General features: G+C 35.9%; 1 protein-coding gene across 2 annotated transcripts in view; it reads right to left on the bottom strand.

Moving 5' to 3' along the window:
• Positions 1-20,382, bottom strand: part of MACROD2 (mono-ADP ribosylhydrolase 2) — a 1,976,756-nt gene that overhangs the window by 1,498,723 nt on the left and 457,651 nt on the right. For both annotated transcript variants that reach the window (XM_059897602.1, XM_059897603.1), the window contains exon 4: positions 10,173-10,202. In XM_059897602.1, the coding sequence (XP_059753585.1) occupies positions 10,173-10,202 (30 nt within the window). The remainder of the gene's footprint in view (positions 1-10,172; positions 10,203-20,382) is intronic.

Below are 20,382 nucleotides of genomic sequence, written 5' to 3'. Positions count from 1 at the left end.
TCAGGACATTGGTCCACCAGACACCTCCCAGCTCCACATAATATCAAACGGCAAAAGCTCTCCCAGAGATCTCCATCGACCCAGCTCCATTCAATGACCAACAAGCTATAGTGCTGGACACCCTACGCCAAACAACCAGCAAGACAGGGACACAACCCCACCCAAGAGCAGAGAGGCTGCCTAAAATCATAATAAGGTCACAGACACCCCAAAACACACCACCGGATGCAGTCCTACCCACTAGAAAGACAAGATCCAGCCTCATCCACTAGAACACAGGCAACAGTCGCCTCCACCAGGAAGGCTACACAGCCCACTGAACCAACCTTAGCCACTGGGGGCAGACACCAAAAACAACGGGAACTACGAATATGCAGCCTGCAAAAAGGAGACCCCAAACACAGAACGTTAAGCAAAATGAGAAGACAGAGAAACACACAGCAGATGAAGGAGCAAGGTAAAAACCCACCAGACCAAACAAATGAAGAGGAAATAGGCAGCCTACCTGAAAAAGAATTCAGAGTAACGATAGTAAAGATGATCCAAAATATTGGAAATAGAATGGACAAAATACAAGAAAACTTTAACAAGGACCGAGAAGAACTAAAGAGCAAACAAACAATGATGAACTACACAATAAATGAAATTAAAAATTCTCTAGAAGGAATCAATAGCAGAATAACTGAGGCACAAAAACGGATAAGTGACCTGGAGGATAAAAGAATGGAAATAACTACCACAGAGCAGAATAAAGAAAAAAGAATGAAAAGAATTGAGGACAGTCTCAGAGATCTCTGGGACAACATTAAATGCACCAATATTCGAATTATAGGGGGCCCAGAAGAAGAAGAGAAAAAGAAAGGGACTGAGAAAATATTTGAAGAGATTATAGTTGAAAACTTCCCTAATATGGGAAAGGAAATAGTCAATCAAGCCCAGGAAGTGCACAGAGTCCCATACAGGATAAATCCAAAGAGAAACACTCCGAGACACATAATCAAACTATCAAAAATTAAATACAAAGAAAAAATATTAAAAGCAGCAAGGAAAAAGCAACAAATAACATACAAGGGAATCCTCGTAAGGTTAACACCCTATCTTTCAGCACAAAATCTGCAAGCCAGAAGGGAGTGGCAGGACATATTTAAAGTGATGAAAGGGAAAAACCTACAACCAAGATTACTCTACCCAGTAAGGATCTCATTCAGATGGGACAGAGAAATTAAAACCTTTACAGACAAGCAAAAGCTAAGAGAATTCAGCACCACCAAACCAGCTTTACAACAAATGCTAAAGGAACTTCTCTAGGCAGGAAAAACAAGAGACGGAAAAGAACTACAATAACAAACCCCCAAAAATTAAGAAAATGGTAATAGGAACATACATGTTGGTAATTACCTTAAACGTGAATGGATTAAATGCTCCAACTGAAAGACAGAGACTGGCTGAATGGATACAAAAACAAGACCCATATATTTGCTGTCTGCAAGAGACCCACTTCAGACCTAGGGACAAATGCAACCTGGAAAGTGAGGGGATGGAAAAAGATATTCCATGCAAATGGAAATCAGAAGAAAGCTAGAGTAGCAATTCTCATATCAGATAAAATAGACTTTAAAATAAAGACTATTACAAGAGACAAAGAAGGACACTACATACTGATCAAGGGATCAATCCAAGAAGAAGACATAACAATTGTAAATATTTATGCACCCAACATAGGAGCACCTCAATACATAAAGCAGATGCTAACAGCCATAAAAGGGGAAATCAACAGTAACACAATCATAGTAGGGGACATTTAACACCCGACTTTCACCAATGGACAGATCATCCAAAATGAAAATAAATAAGGAAACACAAGCTTTAAATGATACATTAAACAAGATGAACTTAATTGATATATATATAGAACATTCCATCCAAAAACAACAGAATACACTTTCTTCTCAAGTGCTCATGGAACATTCTCCAGGATAAATCATACCTTGGGTCACAAATCAAGCCTTGGTAAATTTTAGAAAATTGAAATTGTATCAAGTATCTTTTCTGACCATGCTATGAGACTAGATATCAAATACAGGAAAAAAATCTGTAAAAAATACATATACATGGAGGCTAAACAATACACTACTAAATAACCAAGAGATCACTGAAGAAATCAAAGAGGAAATCAAAAAATATCTGGAAACAAATGAAAATGAGAACACCACGACCCAAAACCTATGGGATGCAGCAAAAGCAGTTCTAAGGGAAGTTTATAGCAATACAATCCTACCTCAAGAAACAAGAAACATCTCAAATACACAACCCAACCTTACACCTAAAGCAATTAGAGGAAGAAGAACAAAAAAACCCCAAACATAGCAGAAGGAAAGAAATCATAAAGATCAGATCAGAAATAAATGAAAAAGAAATGAAGGAAACGATAGCAAAGATCAACAAAACTAAAAGCTGGTTTTTGAGAAGATAAACAAATTGAATAAACCATTAGCCAGACCCATCAAGAAAAAAATGGAGAAGACTCAAATCAATAGAATTAGAAATGAAAAAGGAGAAGTTACAACTGATACTGCAGAAATACAAAGGATCATGAGAGATTACTACAAGCAACTATATGCCAATAAAATAGACAACCTGGAAGAAACGTACAAATTCTTACAAAAACACAACCTTCTGAGACTGAAGCAGGAAGAAATAGAAAATATAAACAGACCAATCACAAGCACTGAAATTGAGACTGTGATTAAAAATCTTCCAACAAACAAAAGCCCAGACCAGATGGCTTCACAGGCGAATTCTATCAAATATTTACAGAAGAGCTAACACCTATCCTTCTCAAATTTTCCAAAATATAGCAGAGGGAAGAACACTCCTAAACTCCTTCTACGACGCCACCATCATCCTAATAACAAAACCGGACAAAGATGTCACAAAGAAAGAAAACTACAGGCCAATATCACTAATGAAACTACAGGTCAATATCAGTGATAGATGGAAAAATCCTCAACAAAATACTAGCAAACAGAATCCAACAGCACGTTAAAAGGATCATACACCATGATCAAGTGGGGTTTATCCCAGGAATGCAAGCATTCTTCAAAATACGCAAATCAATCAATGTGATACACCACAATAACAAATTGAAGAACAAAAACCATATGATCATCTCAATAGATGCAGAAAAAGCTTTTGACAAAATTCAACACCCATTTATGAAAAAAACCCTCCAGAAAGTAGGCATAGAGGGAACTTACCTCAACATAATAAAGGCCATATATGACAAACCCACAGCCAACATTGTTCTCAATGGTGAAAAACTGAAACCATTTCCACTAAGATTAGGAACAAGACAAGGTTGCCCACTCTCACCACTATTATTCAATGTAGTTTTGGGAGCTTTAGCCACAGCAATAAGAGAAGAAAAAGAAATAAAAGGAATCAAAATCAGAAAAGAAGAAGTAAAGCTGTAACTGTCTGCAGATGACATGATACTGTACATAGAGAATCCTAAAGATGCTACCAGAACACTACTAGAGCTAATCAATGAACTTGGTAAAGTAGCAGGATACAAACTTAATGCACAGAAATCTCTTGCATTGCTATACACTAATGATGAAAAATCTGAAAGAGAAATTAAGGAAACACTCCCATATACCACTGCAACAAAAAGAATAAAATACCTAGGAATAAACCTACCTAAGGAGACAAAAGACCTGTATGCAGAAAACTAGAAGACACTGATGAAAGAAGTTAAAGATGATACAAACAGATGGAGAGATACACCACGTTACTGGATTGGAAGAATCAACACTGTGAAAATGACTATGCTACCCAAAGCAATCTACAGATTCAATGCAATCCCTATCAAACTACCACTGGCATTTTTCACAGAACTAGAACAAATAAATTCACAATTTGTATGGAAACACAAAACACCCCGAATAGCCAAAGCAATCTTGAAAAAGAAAAGTGGAGCTGGAGGAATCAGGCTTCCTGACTTCAGACTATACTACAAAGCTACAGTAATCAAGACATTATGGTACTGGCAGATAAACAGAAATATAGATCAATGGGACAGGACAGAAAGCCCAGAGATAAACCCACACACATATGGTCACCTTATTTTGATAAAGGAGGCAAGAATATACAATGGAGAAAAGACAGCCTCTTCAATAAGTGGTGCTGGGAAAATTGGACAGTTACCTGTAAAAGAATGAAATTAGAACACTCCCTAACAACATACACAAAAATAAACTCAAAATGGATTAATGACCTAAATGTAAGGCCAGACACTATCAAACTCTTAGAGGAAAACATAGGCAGAACACTCTATGACATAAATCACAGCAACATCCTTTTTGACCTACCTCCTAGAGAAATGGAAATAAAAATAAACAAATGGGACCTAATGAAACTTAAAAGCTTTTGCACAGCAAGGGAAACCATAAACAAAGCGGAAGGACGGCCTTCAGAATGGGAGAAAATATTTGCAAATGAAGCAACTGATAAAGGATTAATTTCCAAAAGTTACAAGAAGCTCATGCAGCTCAATATCAAAAAAAAACAGACAACCCAATCCAAAAATGGACAGAAGACCTCAATGGACATTTCTCTAAAGAGGATATACAGATTGTCAACAAACACACGAAGGGATGCTCAACATCACTAATCATTAGAGAAATGCAGATCAAAGCTACAATGAGGTATCATCTCACACCAGTCAGAATGGCCATCATCAAAAAATGCAGAAACAATAAATGCTGGAGAGGGTGTGGAGAAAAGGGAACCCTCTTGCATTGTTGGTGGGAATGTAAATTGATACCGCCACTGTGGAGAACAGTATGGAGGTTCCTGAAAAAACAAAAAATAGAACTACCATATGACCCAGCAGTACCACTACTGGGCATATACTCTGAGAAAACCATAATTCAAAAAGAGTCATGTACCACAATGTTCACTCCAGCACCATTTACAATAGCCAGGACGTGGAAGCAACCTAAATGCCCACCGACAGACGAATGGATAAAGAAGATGTGGTACATATATACAATGGAATATTACTCAGCCATAAAAAGGAATGAAATTGGGTCATCTGTAGAGATGTGGATGGATCTAAAGACTGTCATACAGAGTGAAGTAAGTCAGAAAGAGGAAAGCAAATATCGTATACTAACGCATATATGTGGAACCTAGAAAAATAAATGGTTCTGAAGAACCTAGGGGCAGGAGAGGAATAAAGATTCAGATGTAGAGAATGGACTTGAGGACATGGGGAGGGGGAAGGGTAAGCTGGAACGAAGTGAGAGAGTGGCATGGACATATATACACTACCAAATGTAAAACAGATAGCTAGTGGGAAGCAGCTTTATAGCACAGGGAGATCAGCTCGGTGCTTTGTGACCACCTAGAGGTGTGGGGTAGGGAGAGTTGGAGGGAAATGCAAGAGGGAGGAGATATGGGGACATATTTATATGTATAGTTGATTCACTTTGTTATAAAGCAGAAACTAATATACCGCTGTAAAGCAATTATACTCCAATAAAGATGTTAAAAAAACAAAAAATCACAGAGCAAAGGCACTAGCCCTGAGTGGCAGTCAAGAACCCTGTCTTCTTATTGGACCTTTGCACTTTATAAGCTGTGTGACCTTGAAGAAGTCACTAAATCTCCCTAAGTCACATTTCCCTCAGTGATTAAAGTAATAATAATAATAATAATAAATAACACTGATCTCATTTGAGCATCGTGGCCGAGACAGTGCTATGTATTTACCACACCATTTCCTCTTCCTCGGAACGCTGGAAGACTCCATTCTTCCCAGGCTTCCTTGTATTTAGGTTGGGGCTCACTTGCCTGAATTCTGACCCATGGAACGTGGGCAGAAGTGACATAAGCCATTCACGAACTGCTCTGTAAATACATCCCACAAGATCCACCAGCTGTCTCTTCCTGTTTTGTGACTGGAGCCACATACCACATAGAGTAGCTACAAGATGGAGAAGCAACCTGAGACTCTGTGTCACCACCTATAGGAGAGCCTGAGTAGAACAGCCACCAATCTACTCAACATTGATGTGAGCAAGAAATTAACCTTATTGTTTTAACCACTAAGATTTTTAGGTTTGTTACCACAGCATAATATAGCCTACCCTGACTAAGAAAATGACTAAATGAGAAAATAAAATTTACTTGTTTTATATCTAAATGTGCTATACTGCTATGCAGGTTAGTACTGGGAGCAATGATGGAGAGCTTGTAAAAATTAATAGAACTTCTAAGGTTTTTTTGACATTATACCATTACATAGATTATATAAAGGCTTCCTGAAATACAGAATCCAGTCACTATAGACCAGCCACATTCTTACTTAAATATTAGTATATTTATTTGCCCTTAACATATCTGGGATATATATACATAGATGATCCATTTTACCAAGTATTTTAACTGATATGACTAGGTAGTTGAAGCCCTATCACTTATACTCACTACAATGACACTAAGTGACACTTAGTTCCTAAAGAGAGTGACCTCTGGCCCAAAGATGAAAATCCATGCCTATGTGAAATGATTCTCTCACTTTAAAATTAAAACTGAGTGGGTGATTGTGACCTTTTAAAAATCTCCTCTTAGGAGATCTCTTGTCTTGATCATAAGCACTCCAAAAAAAAAAAAAAAGAGCAAAACGCTAAGATTATAGATAATAAAATTTTGTATAGACTGATTTTTGCCTAAATTTCAAGTGCTACTTATACAGAACTGGGGGGAAGCCCTCCTGAGAACCTGAAGAAATGGTATTTAAGGTACTATTATTATTTTTTTTATGTGGTCCCAAATTTTCTTGATCAAATTGTTTAGTCAATCAAAGAATTATTTCCTTTAGAGGCTTCTGAAGGGATATTAATTCAAGTCAATAAAAGGAATCATTGATCAAATCCACGAGGACTGTATCAGTTCAAGGCTCCTTATTGGATGATTATTAGCTGTTGCTGTACAAATATCACTGACAGGATTAATAAGATTTGTCATAGAATCAAAAGGCCAAAAATCAGTTCAGAGAAGGCTAAAAGTATTCCTTAAATTTAATTTTTAAATACAGCTTTCCAAAAATCAGACATGTATTTTAGAGCAATCTTGACATCTCCAGAATTGCATAAATGAATTAAACCTGTCAATGACCTACTTTAATGAAAGAAATTACAGCCATCTTAAATACTTATAATTTATCTTTATGATGATATTGAGTTGCTAATTTTAGAATTCAGAAATGAGAAATTATGGCAACTAACTGCATTTAGCAAAATCAACCACCTGGAGGACAGTCAAGTATATACTTCAGGTAAACAGAACATTGAGTTTGCCCATTCCTGAACGTCTTGCCGTTGCTAAAAATGTACACTGTATCTTCCCACAGAGGTTGAAGGAACCACAAGGAAATACAGGCCAACTCACTAGAGTTAATTCTATACACACCAACCATGTATACATATATTGAAACAAAGCATCTTGACAAGGGTACCTGAACAGCAGCCTACCTTCCCACAATGGCAGGGACTGCTCATTGCCTGCCAAACCTCCACCCTCCCCTTCTTCCTTAGAAAACAGAACACTGCTTTTTTTTGATGAGCACATTTCTTCCTGGCATAAAACTATATTATCCATGAATTAACATTTGATCAATTCAAGGATATGAGACATCAGATAAAGCTGCTTAAAGAAAACTGGCTTGTCTTTTAGGGGCCACCTTTTTGATTTTTTGCCTTTCTTACTCCTCCTGACACCCATATTTTTGATGCCTAGAGTCCAGCAGCCTCTGTGGACCTTGAGTTCCACACAGTAGGAAGGAAGAGCAGAAAAGCCAGAGCTTGAGCACTTGATGACAGGATGGAATTACTGCACAGCCACTCTAGTCTACATCTAAGCTACTTTCACAGGGGACAGAAACATTTTTCTATCTCCTTTAAGTCACTTTTATTTGGGGGTTTTCTGTTATGGGCAGCTAAAGTGATTTTAACTTATATAATTAGTCAATTCAGTTTTTTTTTAAATAGCCAAGAACCATAAATTAACTCTCTAGCTAATTTGTCTGTTGTTTTAAATTGATAGATTTGTACATGTAGACTCAATTTTAACTTTTTTTATCCTATTTAACAGTACTAGTCAAATTTGTTAAAATACTAATATGTCATGTAAGAAAATCATCACTATGAATGCCTTTTTAAATGTTTCCTTCACATATTATAAGAAATCTAGAGATAAAAATTTATTGGGAATCCAGTACATTCCTAAGGAAAATTTCTCTTCTAGTTCCCAAAGAATACCAAAAAAAGAAGAAGAAGAAGCAGAAGAACAATGAGAAACCCTGTATATTTATATTTTCTAAAGTAATTTGGGGAAGAAGAAAAATACTCTGCTATAGAATGTGCATTGACATGTGGTAATATGAAGAGCACTTTCTAGTTTAAACTATTTTCTATCATTTCTATTTCCAACATTCTGTTTTTAAAAATCTATTGATTCTTATATGGGAACAATGGTTAAAATTTTAATTTTCAAATAAAATTTACGCTGAAACCTCCTGATGATGATTTATAAAGGATAACATTTCTTAAAAGTTGGGGATCAAGTAAACAAGTTCTAACTTGTTTGTTGAAAACCTAAAGCTCTGTATAATCATATCTATTTCAACCACATACATGAAAAGAGGGAGCAAGAGGAAGAGGGAGAGAGAAAACAAACCTATTTATATCCATCTGGGTCCTAAATGAAAAGGACCCCATTCTACTGTATACTTTTTTTCTCCCCTACCATGTAGTATAGACTGGGGCTAGGAAAGCTTTCATCTTTCAACCTAGAAATAAAAATAATAAATAGTTCCAAGATTTTAGAATCAAAAAAGAATTCCTAGTACAAAAATCTCTCTCTTCCTCATCTCACTTTGATCTCTTTCTCTCTCTCCTCTGAAAAGGAAGAAAGAAAAAGCAAAATGCCATTACCAATTTCTTTTTTATTTTTCACAGTAAGTCACTGATATGGTAAGCTCTCAGGCTACAAAGTCATAATGTTTTTAGTCATTATTATTAAAAAAAAAGAAGATAAAAACCACAAGTCTCCAGATGTATTGTTCTAAAATTCATATTAAAAGTGACTCTACCATGCAGCCACTATTGAAAACAGTATGGAGGTTCCTCAAAAAACTAAAAATAGAGTTGCCATATGATCCAGCAATTCAACTCCTGGGCATATATCTGGACAAAACTATAATTCAAAAAGATACATGCACCCCTATGTTCATAGCAGCACTATTCACGATAGCCAAGACATGGATACAACCTAAATGTCCATCAACAGATGAATGGATAAAGAAGATGTGGTATATATACACAATGGAATATTACTCAGCCATAAAAAAGAATGAAATGCCATTCACAGCAACATGGATGGACCCAGAGATAAGCATACTAAGTGAAGTAAGTCAGAAAGAGGAAGACAAATACCATATGATATCCCTTATATGTGGAATCTAAAATATGACACAAATAAACTTATCTATAAAACAGAAACACACTCAAAGATATAGAGAACAGCCTTGTGGTTGCCAAGGTGGAGGGGGTGTGAGGGAGGGATGGATTGCGAGTTTGGGCTTAGCAGATGCAAACTAGTACATACAGAATTGATAAACAACAAGGTCCTACTGTGTAGCACAGGGAACTATATTTGATATCCTGTGATAATCTATAATGGAAAGGAATATGAAAAAGAATGTATATATATTTATATACATGTATAACTGAATCACTTTGCTGCACGCAGAAATTAACACAACATTGCAAATCAACTATACTTCAATAAAATAAATTTTTTTAAACAGTGACTATCATCTACCATATGTGTGTTCATCTCAATAGCTTTTTGTTGCTATAGTTTATGCCAAAGATAGAAATATAAAGCTTGATGAGAACAACAACAGTATTCTTCATATTTTGAAGTCAGTTAAAATAACATTTAGGCAAACCCAAGGTATTTCTATTATAAATTTTCTAAGATTATAATTTGCATGGTTGATGACTACAGCAAAATTAATTTTCTTTAAAGTATCACAGAACTTACTAAACATCTTATGGTTGGTGTAGTAATAAAATATATTTTAAGTGATGTTCAGGACTTACCACCTCCACCTCCAAGAAGACTGGCATTTGCTGTTTGAAAGAAAACAAAATAAAAGACATTAAATAATATATAAAAATATAATATGCCAGAGCAGTTCAAGAAAAGTTGGTAATGATCATGCTATACATACATACACACACACACACACACATATATATATATATCACGATATGTACTTTCATATAAGACAGACTTTATTACTGTTTTATTATGGTATGAAAATTGAAATATTTCACTATTTTTCTCTTTTTTCTCTTCAAATGAATATTTTTACAATGTGCTTCCTTCCAATAAAATGAAGTACATATGTGATCCTTTTTTTTCCATTCTGTATCTAAATTAATCTTTTGGTTTCTCCATTTTATCAACTAGAGATAGAACAATGTTATTTAGGCAATTTCAACAATTTCAAAGGACAATGTAACAAGAAAGTATAATGATAATTTTAATTAAATTAAACACCATCAAATAAAGCTATCTCAAGACACTCTGCAATAAGAACAAACTCAAATAGTAACAGATTTATTCGTTTTTACATTAATTTTTTGTTTGAGGGAAAGAAATAAATTTTAAATATTTTTGTAAAACAATGATGTGTCATTTCTTATCCATTTATCCATTAACCTAGCACATACAATTATGAAGTCAAATAATATGCAAAATATAAGACCATTCCATTTAGATTTTTTTTTAAGAGGTCAGATTTCCAGAAGGTTCCACTGCAGTTTTCTGTTGAAGTATTAAGCAACTTTACGCCTGTGTTTATCTAGTCTCTACAAAAGCCAGAAAACAGAAGTCCTGCAGCAACATAAAAAAAGTATGTGGTAATCAAAGTCCCTTTCTTTGTGGAGAAACCTGAGCTACCAAAAGATTAAAGAAATCATTTAAGAAAGAGGAATAGGAATCTTTAACTTGAATTTTCCTGTGATGCCCACAAACCACGCACTGCCATAATAAGAGAAGCAAATATCAGAGTGTTAATGATTCTATCAATAAATAATGGAGCATTTTAAGAATAAATGCCAATATTCATATGTGATGGTTTGCTAATTATTGAAACACTAAAGAGAACATCATGAAAATGTGTGGAGAACAAACGCCTTTGAAGGTTTTCTCAATATGTCAATCTTAGAGCATCAAATCTTGTCTCATATGATCTTCCAAGTACAGGGCCATCTAATTGCTGCTCACGCCTTCCCCTCAGTGCTTTCATCACAAATATGGACTGCGTAGCAACGCCATTAGTCAACCATAAACAAAATTCACTTCAGATATTACATTTTATTTACTTTTTTAACTTTTTTTTTTTCTTTTTTTGGGCCGCGCCACGTGGCATGTGGGGTTTTAGTTCCCTGACCATGGATCAAACCTGTGCCTCCTGCAGTGGAAGCGCGCAGAGTGTTAACCACTAGACCACCAGGGAAGTCCCACTTCAGATATTATAAAGTCATCTGCCACCCTGTCACCTCAGGTCCCCCAAATCCTTCTGACTTCACAGTGAAAATGTGTAGTATTTACATAGATCGTATCCAGGACTTAATGCCCTGACCCAAATCAAACTTTGTAACTGTTGAAGTGTTAACTTGCTGACAGGGCATGAGGAAAGATGTTATGAATTCTATCTTGGTTCCATACCCTTTAGTGGATGGGAGAAATTTCATGATATCTCTTGGCAAACCCAAACATTTTCTTAAAAATCTTAGCTACATGCATTTATAAAACTGCATGGCATTTCACACTCCTGCCGATTTTTTATTTTTATATTTGACTGAGAACTCCTTCCCTGTCTATAGGTTTCTCAGATCCCAGAAACTCCATCTGTTGTCCTCCAATTTATACATATTCATTCATAAAGAAAAATTTATTTCCAACAACAAACAACAACAGCAATTAATAGTAGCTTTACACTCAAATTATCATGCCCATAATCACAGTAACACAATATAACCTATTTTCACCCAATGCTTTGCTTAATAAAGGTGGAGGCTGCCTCTTTTGAGAGCACAGCCCAAGACCCATCTGTTTAACCAGGCCCTCGTCCAATAGAGGTGGGTGGATGTGTGGGAGCAGGTGTAGGAACTGGAACTCCAGTCCCGGAGAACCATCAAGTCAGTTTATGTCAGATGTGTGCCCACGTCTAGGTGAGCATGTCTGGCCACATTTTAACATCTACATAGAAGTATTTTATAAAACTGTGGCACTTACATAGGGCACAATCACTTTTAAGATAATTTCATGTGCATTACCAGTCATGTAATAGAATCTTAATCTAAGCTGTTTAAGTGTATTCAAAGCAATTCTAATAACTGTAATCCTAATAATGATTTTTCTAAAGAACCCATCAAATTTAAGTCTATTTTATCAATCTCTGTTCTCTAAAAATTAAAAAAAAATGTTTACATTATTAGGAAAAATATCAAGACAATTTTCTTCAGTAAAAGTGACAAAAATATTGGCAAATAAAAGTGAAACTATATTATGATTTCTAATATTATTCTACCTTCACAAAGCACCTTATGCATAATATAACTCATTGTCAACATTTATTGGTCAGGTGGGTTAATATTATTTCTTCCATTTTACAAAAGTGAAAATGACTTTTGTGTTTCTAAAATTAGTAGTCATTTAATTTTTACTTAATTATTTCTAATAAATCGAGGTATATCCTAATTAGAGAGGAAGCCCTTAAAGATAAAGTCTGAGTTTAATAATTTGGCCTGCATTTAATAAGTTCTCAATACATGTTTTACAATAGTGAGATAATTGGCAGGATTAATCCCATTTCTTTATTGACGTAGAAGAGGTTTTTTGTTTACTGAAGTGTGTGGAAAGAGCAAACTTTGGTCCTTTTCTTCCTGTAAGATCAAGGTCTGTTAAAGAAATTCTTAAAAGTTTATTTGGAAATAGTGATTAAAATTGTATGAAGTATGTTTATATAGTTACGTCCCTCTCTAGGTCCCCTGCTAGAGGGAATTTTGGATATGCCTCTTGTTATTCCTAGAGTTTCACAGGGAAGGTAAAGGAGAAAGGAACAAAGAAAACTTAAAGTTGATAAGCATGATGCTACTGCTTCTAAATTGAGATTTAAAAATCTCTTCTCTGAGCATGCTTACTAATCAACACTATTTTCCTTTATTTTTTTTTTATTTTTTATTGTTTATTAGATTTAGGCTCACTTTTCCACTCCCTGTCAGGACTACTTCATAGATAGTGCTATATACATATATTATTTTTCATAGTAGCAATGGCTAATTGCTACTCTTATTTTTTTTTTATACAGCAGGTTCTTATTAGTTATCCACTTCATAAATATTAGTGTATATATGTCAATCCCAATCTCCCAGTTCATCACACCACCCACCTGCCCCCGCCACTTTCCTCCCTTGGTGTCCATACGTTTGTTCTCTACATCTGTGTCTCTATTTTGGCCCTGCAAACCAGTTCATCTGTAGCATTTTTCTAGTTTCCACATATATGCATTAATATACGAAAAACGTTTTTCTCTTTCTGACTTACTTCTCTCTGTATGACAGTCTCTAGATCCATCCACATCTCTACAAATGACTCAATTTCACTCCTTTTTATGGCTAATATTCCATTGTATATATGTACCACATCTTCTTTATCCATTCATCTGTCGATGGGCATTTAGGTTGCTTCCATAACCTAGCTATTGTAAATAGTGCTGCAATGAACATTGGGGTGCATGTGTCTTTTTGAATTATGGTTTTCTCTGGGTATATGTTCAGTAGTGGGATTGCCGGGTCATATGGAAATTCTATTTTTAGTTTTTTAAAGAACCTCCATACTGTTCTCCATACTGGCTGTATCAATTTACATTCCCACCAACAGTGCAAGAGGGTTCCCTTTTCTCCACACCCTCTCCAGCATTTGTTGTTTGTAGATTTTCTGATGATGCCCATTCTAACTGGTGTGAGGTGATACCTCACTGTAGTTCTGATTTGTATTTCTCTAATAATTAGTGATGTTGAACAGCTTTTCATGTGCTTCTTAGCCATCTGTATATCTTCTTTGGAGAAATGTCTATTTAGATCTTCTGCCCATTTTTCAATTGGGTTGTTTGTTTTTTTTAATATTGAGCTGCATGAGCTGTTTATAAATTTTGGAGATTAATCCTTTGTCCATTGATTCGTTTGCAAATTATTTTTCCCATTCTGAGGGTTGTCTTTTTCTCTTGTTTGTAGTCTCTGTTGCTTTGCAAAAGCTTTTAAGTTTCATTAGGTCCCATTTGTTTATTTTTGTTTTTATTTCCATTACTCTAGGAGGTGGATCAAAAAAGATCTTGCTGTGATTTATGTCAAAGAGTGCTCTCCCTATGCTTTCCTCTAAGAGTTTTATAGTGTGCAGCCTTACATTTAGGTCTCTAATCCATTTTGAGTTTATTTTTCTGTATGTTGTTAGGGAGTGTTCTAATCTCATTCTTTTACATGTAGCTGTCCAGTTTTCCCAGCACCACTTACTGAAGAGACTGTCTTTTCTCCATTGTATAACCTTGCCTCATTTGTCAAAGATTAGTTGACCATAGGTGCATGGGTTTATCTCTGGGCTTTCTATATCCTGTTCCATTGAGCTATATTTCTGTTTTTGTGCCAGTACCATACTGTCTTCATTATTGTAGCTTTGTAGTATAGTCTGAACTCAGGGAGTCTGATTCCTCCAGCTCCATTTTTTCCCCTCAAGATTGTTTTGGCTATTCGGGGTCTTTTGTGTCTCCATATAAATTTTAAGATTTTTTTGTTCTAGTTCTATAAAAAATGCCATTGGTAATTTGATAGGGATTGCATTGAGTCTGTAGATTGCTTTGGGTAGTATAGTCAGTTTCACAATATTGTTTCTTTCCATATGAGAACATGGTATATCTCTGCATCTGTTTGTATCATCTTTAATTTCTTTCATCAGTGTTTTCTAGTTTTCTGCATACAGGTCTTTTGTCTCCCTAGGTAGGTTTATTTCTAGGTATTTTATTCTTTTTGTTGCAGTGGTAAATGAGAGTGTTTCCTTAATTTCTCTTTCAGATTTTTCATCATTAGTGTATAGGAATACAAGAGATTTCTGTGCATTAATTTTATAGCCTGCAACTTTACCAAATTCATTGATTAGCTCTAGGAGTTTTCTGGTGGCATCTTTAGGATTCTCTATGTAGAGTATCATGTCATCTGCAAACAGTGACAGTTTTACTTCTCCTTTTCCAATTGGGATTGCTTTTATTTCTTTTTCTCCTCTGATTGCCGTGGTTAGGAATTCCAAAATTATGCTGAATAATAGTGGTGAGAGTGGACATCCTTGTATCATTCCTGATCTTAGAGGAAATGCTTTCAGTTTTTCACCATTGAGAATGAGGTTTGCTGTGGGTTTGTCTATATGGCCTTTATTATGTTAAGGTCAGTTCCCTCTATGCCCACTTTCTGGAGAGTTTTTATCATAAATGGGTGTAGAATTTTGTCAAAAGCTTTTTCTGCATCTATTGAGATGATCATATGGTTTTTCTTCTTCAATTTGTTAACATGATGTATCACATTGATTGATTTACGTATACTGAAGAATCCTTGCATCTGTGGGATAAATCCCACTTGATCGTGGTGTATGATCTTTTTAATGTGTTTGCTGGTATTTTGTTGAGGATTTTTGCATCTATATTCATCAGTGATATTGGTTTGTAATTTTATTTTTTTGTAGTATCTTTGTCTGGTTTTGGTATCAGGGTGATGGTGGCCTCATAGAATGACTTAGGGAGTGTTCCTTTCTCTGCAATTTTTGGGAAGAGTTTGAGAAGGAAGGGTGTTAGCTCTTCTCTAAGTGTTTGATAGAATTCACCTGTGAAGCCATCTGGTCCTGGACTTTTGTTTGTTGGAAGATTTTTAATCACAGTTTCAATTTCATTACTTGTGATTGGTCTGTTCATATTTTCTATTTCTTCCTGGTTCAGTCTTGGAAGTTTATACCTTTCTATGAATTTGTCCATTTCTTCCAGTTGTCCATTTTATTGGCATAGAGTTGCTTTTAGTCTCTTAGCATGCTTTGTATTTCTGCGGTGTCTGTTGTAACTTCTCCTTTTCCATTTCTGATTTTATTGATTTGAGTCCTCTCCCTCTTTTTCTTGATGAGTCTGGCTAATGGTTTATCAATTTTGTTTATCTTCTCAAAGAGCCAGCTTTTAGTTTTATTGATCTTTGCTATTGTTTTCTTTGTTTCTATTTCATTTATTTCTGCTGTGATCTTTACGATTTCTCTCCTTCTACTAACTTTGGGTTTTGTTTGTTCTTCTTTCTCTAGTCCCTTTAGGTGTAAGGTTAGATTGTGTACTTGAGATTTTTCTTGTTTCTTGAGGTAGGTTTGTATTGCTATAAACTTCCCTCTTAGAACTGCTTTTGCTGCATCCCAAAGGTTTTGGATCGTTGTGTTTTCATTGTCATTTTTCTCCAGGTAGTTTTTGATTTCCTCTTTGATTTCTTCAGTGATCTCTTGGTTATTTAGTAATGTATTGTTTAGCCTCCATGTGTTTGTGTTTTTTATGTTTTTTTCCCTGTAATTGATTTCTAATCTCATAACATTGTGGTCAGAAAAGATGCTTGATATGATTTCAATTTTCTTAAATTTACTGAGGCTTTATTTGTGACCCAAGATGTGACCTATCCTGGAGAATGTTCCATGTGCACTTGAGAAGAAAGTGTATTCTGTTGTTTTTGGATGGAATGTCCTATAAATATCAATTAAAGCTATTGTCTGTTGTATCATTTAAAGCTTGGGTTTCCTTATTAATTTTCTGTTTGGATGACCTGTCCATTGGTGTAAGTGAGGTGTTCAAGTCCCCTACTATTATTGTGTTAATGTTGATTTCCTCTTTTATAGCTGTTAGCAGTTGACTTATGTATTGAGGTGCTCCTATGTCGGGTGCATATATATTTATAATTGTTATCTCTTCTTCTTGAATTGATCCTTTGATCATTATGTAGTGTCCTTCCCTGTCTCTTGTAACATTCTTTATTTTAAAGTCCATTTTATCTGATATGAGTATTGCTACTCCAGCTTTCTTTTTATTTCCATTTGCATGGAATATCTTTTTCCATCTCCTTACTTTCAGTCTGTATGTGTCCTTAGGTCTGAAGTGGGTCTCCTGTAGACAGCATATATATGGGTCTTGTTTTTGCATCCATTCAGCAAACCTGTGTCTTTTGGTTGGAGCATTTAATCCATTCATGTTTCAGGTAATTATCAATTTGTATATTCCTATGACCATTTTCTTAATTGTTATGGGTTGTTTTTGTAGGTCCTTTTCTCCTCTTGTGTTTCCCACTTAGAGAAGTTCATTTAGCATTTGTTGTAGAGCTGGTTTAGTGGTGCAGAATTCTCTTAGCTTTTGCTTATCTGTAAAGCTTTTGATTTCTGCATCGAATCTGAATGAGATCCTTGCTGGGTAGTGTAATCTTGGTTTTACTTTCTTCCCTTTCCTCTCTTTAAGTATATCATGCCACTACCTTCTGGCTTGTAGAGTTTCTGTTGAGAAATCAGCTGTTAACCTTATGGGAGTTCCCTTGTATGTTATTTGTCATTTTTCCCTTGTTGCTTTCAATAATTTTTGTCTTTAATTTTTGCCAATTTGATTACTATGTGTCTCGGCGTGTTTCTCCTTGGGTTTATCCTGACTGGGACTCTGTGCTTCCAGACTTGGGTGGCTATTTCCTTTCCCATCTTAGGGAAGTTTTCAACTATAATCTCTTCAAATATTTTCTCGGGTCCTTTCTCTCTCTCCTCCTTCTGGGACCCCTATAATGTGAATGTTGTTGCGTTTAATGTTGTCCCAGAGGTATCCTAGGCTGTCTTCATTTCTTTTCATTCTTTTTTCTTTATTCTGTTCCACGGCAGTGAATTCCACCATTCTGTCTTCCAGGTCACTTATCCTTTGTTCTGCCTCGGGTATTCTGCTATTGATTCCTTCTAGTGTATTTTTCATTTCAGTTATTGTATTGTTCATCTCTGTTTGTTTGTTCTTTAATTCTTCTAGGTCTTTGTTAAACATTTCTTGCATCGTCTCAATCTTTGCCTCCATTCTTTTTCCGAGGTCCTGGATCATCTTCACTATCATTATTCTGAATTCTTTTTCTGGAAGGTTGCCTATCTCCACTTCATTTAGTAGTTTTTCTGGGGTTTTATCTTGTTCCTTCATCTGGTACATAGCCCTCAGCCTTTTCGTCTTGTCTCTCTTTCTGTAAATGTGGTTTTTTCCCCACAGGCTGCAGGATTGTAGTTCTTCTTGATTCTGCTGTCTGACTCTGGTGGATGAGGCTATCTAAGAGGCTTGTGCAAGTTTCCTGATGGGAGGGACGGGTGGTGGGTAGAGCTGGGGGTTGCTCTGGTGGGCAGAACTCAGTAAAACTTTAATCCGCTTGTCTGCTGATGGGTGGGGCTGCCTTCCCACCATGCTGGTTGTTTGTCCTGAGGTGACCCAACACTGGAGCCTACCCGGCTCTTTGGTGGGGCTAATGGTGGACTCTGGGAGGGCTCATGCCAAGGAGTACTTCCCAGAACTTCTGCTGCCAGTGTCCTTGTCCTCACGGTGAGTACAGCCACCCACCGCTTCTGCAGGAGACCCTCCAACACTAGCAGGTAGGTCTGGTTCAGTCTTCTATGGGGTCACTGCTCCTTCCCCTGGGTCCCAATATGCACACTACTTTGTGTGTGCCCTCCAAGAGTGGAGTCATTGTTTCCCCCTGTACTGTCGAAGTCCTGCAATCCAATCCTGCTAGCCTTCAAAGTCTGATTCTCTAGGAATTCCTCCTCCCGTTGCCAGACCCCCAGGTTGGGAAGCCTGATGTGGGGCTCAGAACCTTCACTCCAGTGGGTGGACTTCTGTGGTATAAGTGTTCTCCAGTTTGTGAGTCACCCACCCAGGAGTTATGGGATTTGATTTTATTCTGATTGCGCCCCTCATACCATCTCATTGTGGCTTCTCCTTTGTCTTTGGAATTGGGGTATCTTTTTTGGTGAGTTCCAGTGTCTTCCTGTCGATGATTGTTCAGCAGTTAGTTGTGATTCCGGTGCTCTCGCAAGAGGGAGTGAGCACACGTCTTTCTACTCTGCCATCTTGAATGAATCTCAATCAATACTATTTTCTTTCACATTTTTCTAAGGAAAATGTCCCTTCTATTACCAGAGGAGGTGGAGGAAAAAAGCAAGCTTCAGTAATTGTCTCAAAGACTGATTCAATGAGAAACTAAAATGAGCCGTTACAAATTAATGAATTTGTGTATTGCACTTTTTCCTCCCCAAAATGAGAACTCAATGAAATGAATATTTTCACTGTTTAAAAAGCAAAAACAACATGGAATATAAAATGGGGGTAAGGGTTACCAAAATCTAATTTCAAAGTGGCAAATTTGAAGAATTTACTTATCATACCCTAAGCAAATGATTGTTTTTTGATGATTAGAGAAATTGTTTTTTTCTAATTAAACTCAGTTTTGAATTTTTAAATTAAAATTATCAAATTATACATAGGTATAAATATTCATTATAAAATTATCAAAACCAAAAAAAAATTAGATACAAGTAGGATTCTTTTTCATGGGATAATTATTTCAAATGAAAAATAATTGTGGTGTTTGACAGTAGTGTCATTATTTTATGTTTTTCTCAAGATACAAATGGAATATTACCTTACTTTCTTCCTGAAAAAAAAAATTCTTAAGTGACTCTCTTCTACGTGTGTGTGTGTGTGCGTGTGTCTTTTTAAGAATATAACTATAATTAAATTGTGGATCAAATGATGAAAATACAATTAGTATATAAGTAATCTTATAACAGTAGAAGTTCCTAGATGGAATATAGACCATAACATTATTACCTAAAGCACTTTTCCTCCGAAGATCTCAAAATCCTTTTCTGTCTATATAGGGTAATACAAAGAATACTGAACTGAGAGCCAGGTAACCTCATTTTAATTCTGCTTCAGTTACTAAATAGCAGATGATTTTGGCAAGTCATAGTCAACTATCTTACTTATCTTCTTCCATCAGGAAATTTAGAAGCAATCGGGAATGTCAAACAGGTTTCAAACAATTCAGATTCATTAATTACAAGAGACTGTCTGTACCTCTGATTTGAGAAGGATTCTGAGGCTAAATCTAGGCTCAGTGGAAAAGAGAACCATGATCAATTAATGTTGGTCACGGTCAGACAGGGAAAGGAAGA

The sequence above is a fragment of the Balaenoptera ricei genome, chromosome 15 (assembly GCF_028023285.1).
Source record: "Balaenoptera ricei isolate mBalRic1 chromosome 15, mBalRic1.hap2, whole genome shotgun sequence".
In the NCBI taxonomy this organism is placed as follows: Eukaryota; Metazoa; Chordata; class Mammalia; order Artiodactyla; family Balaenopteridae; genus Balaenoptera; species Balaenoptera ricei.
Note: the sequence above shows the minus strand (reverse complement) of the source record. Positions and strands in the feature narration are given on the sequence as shown.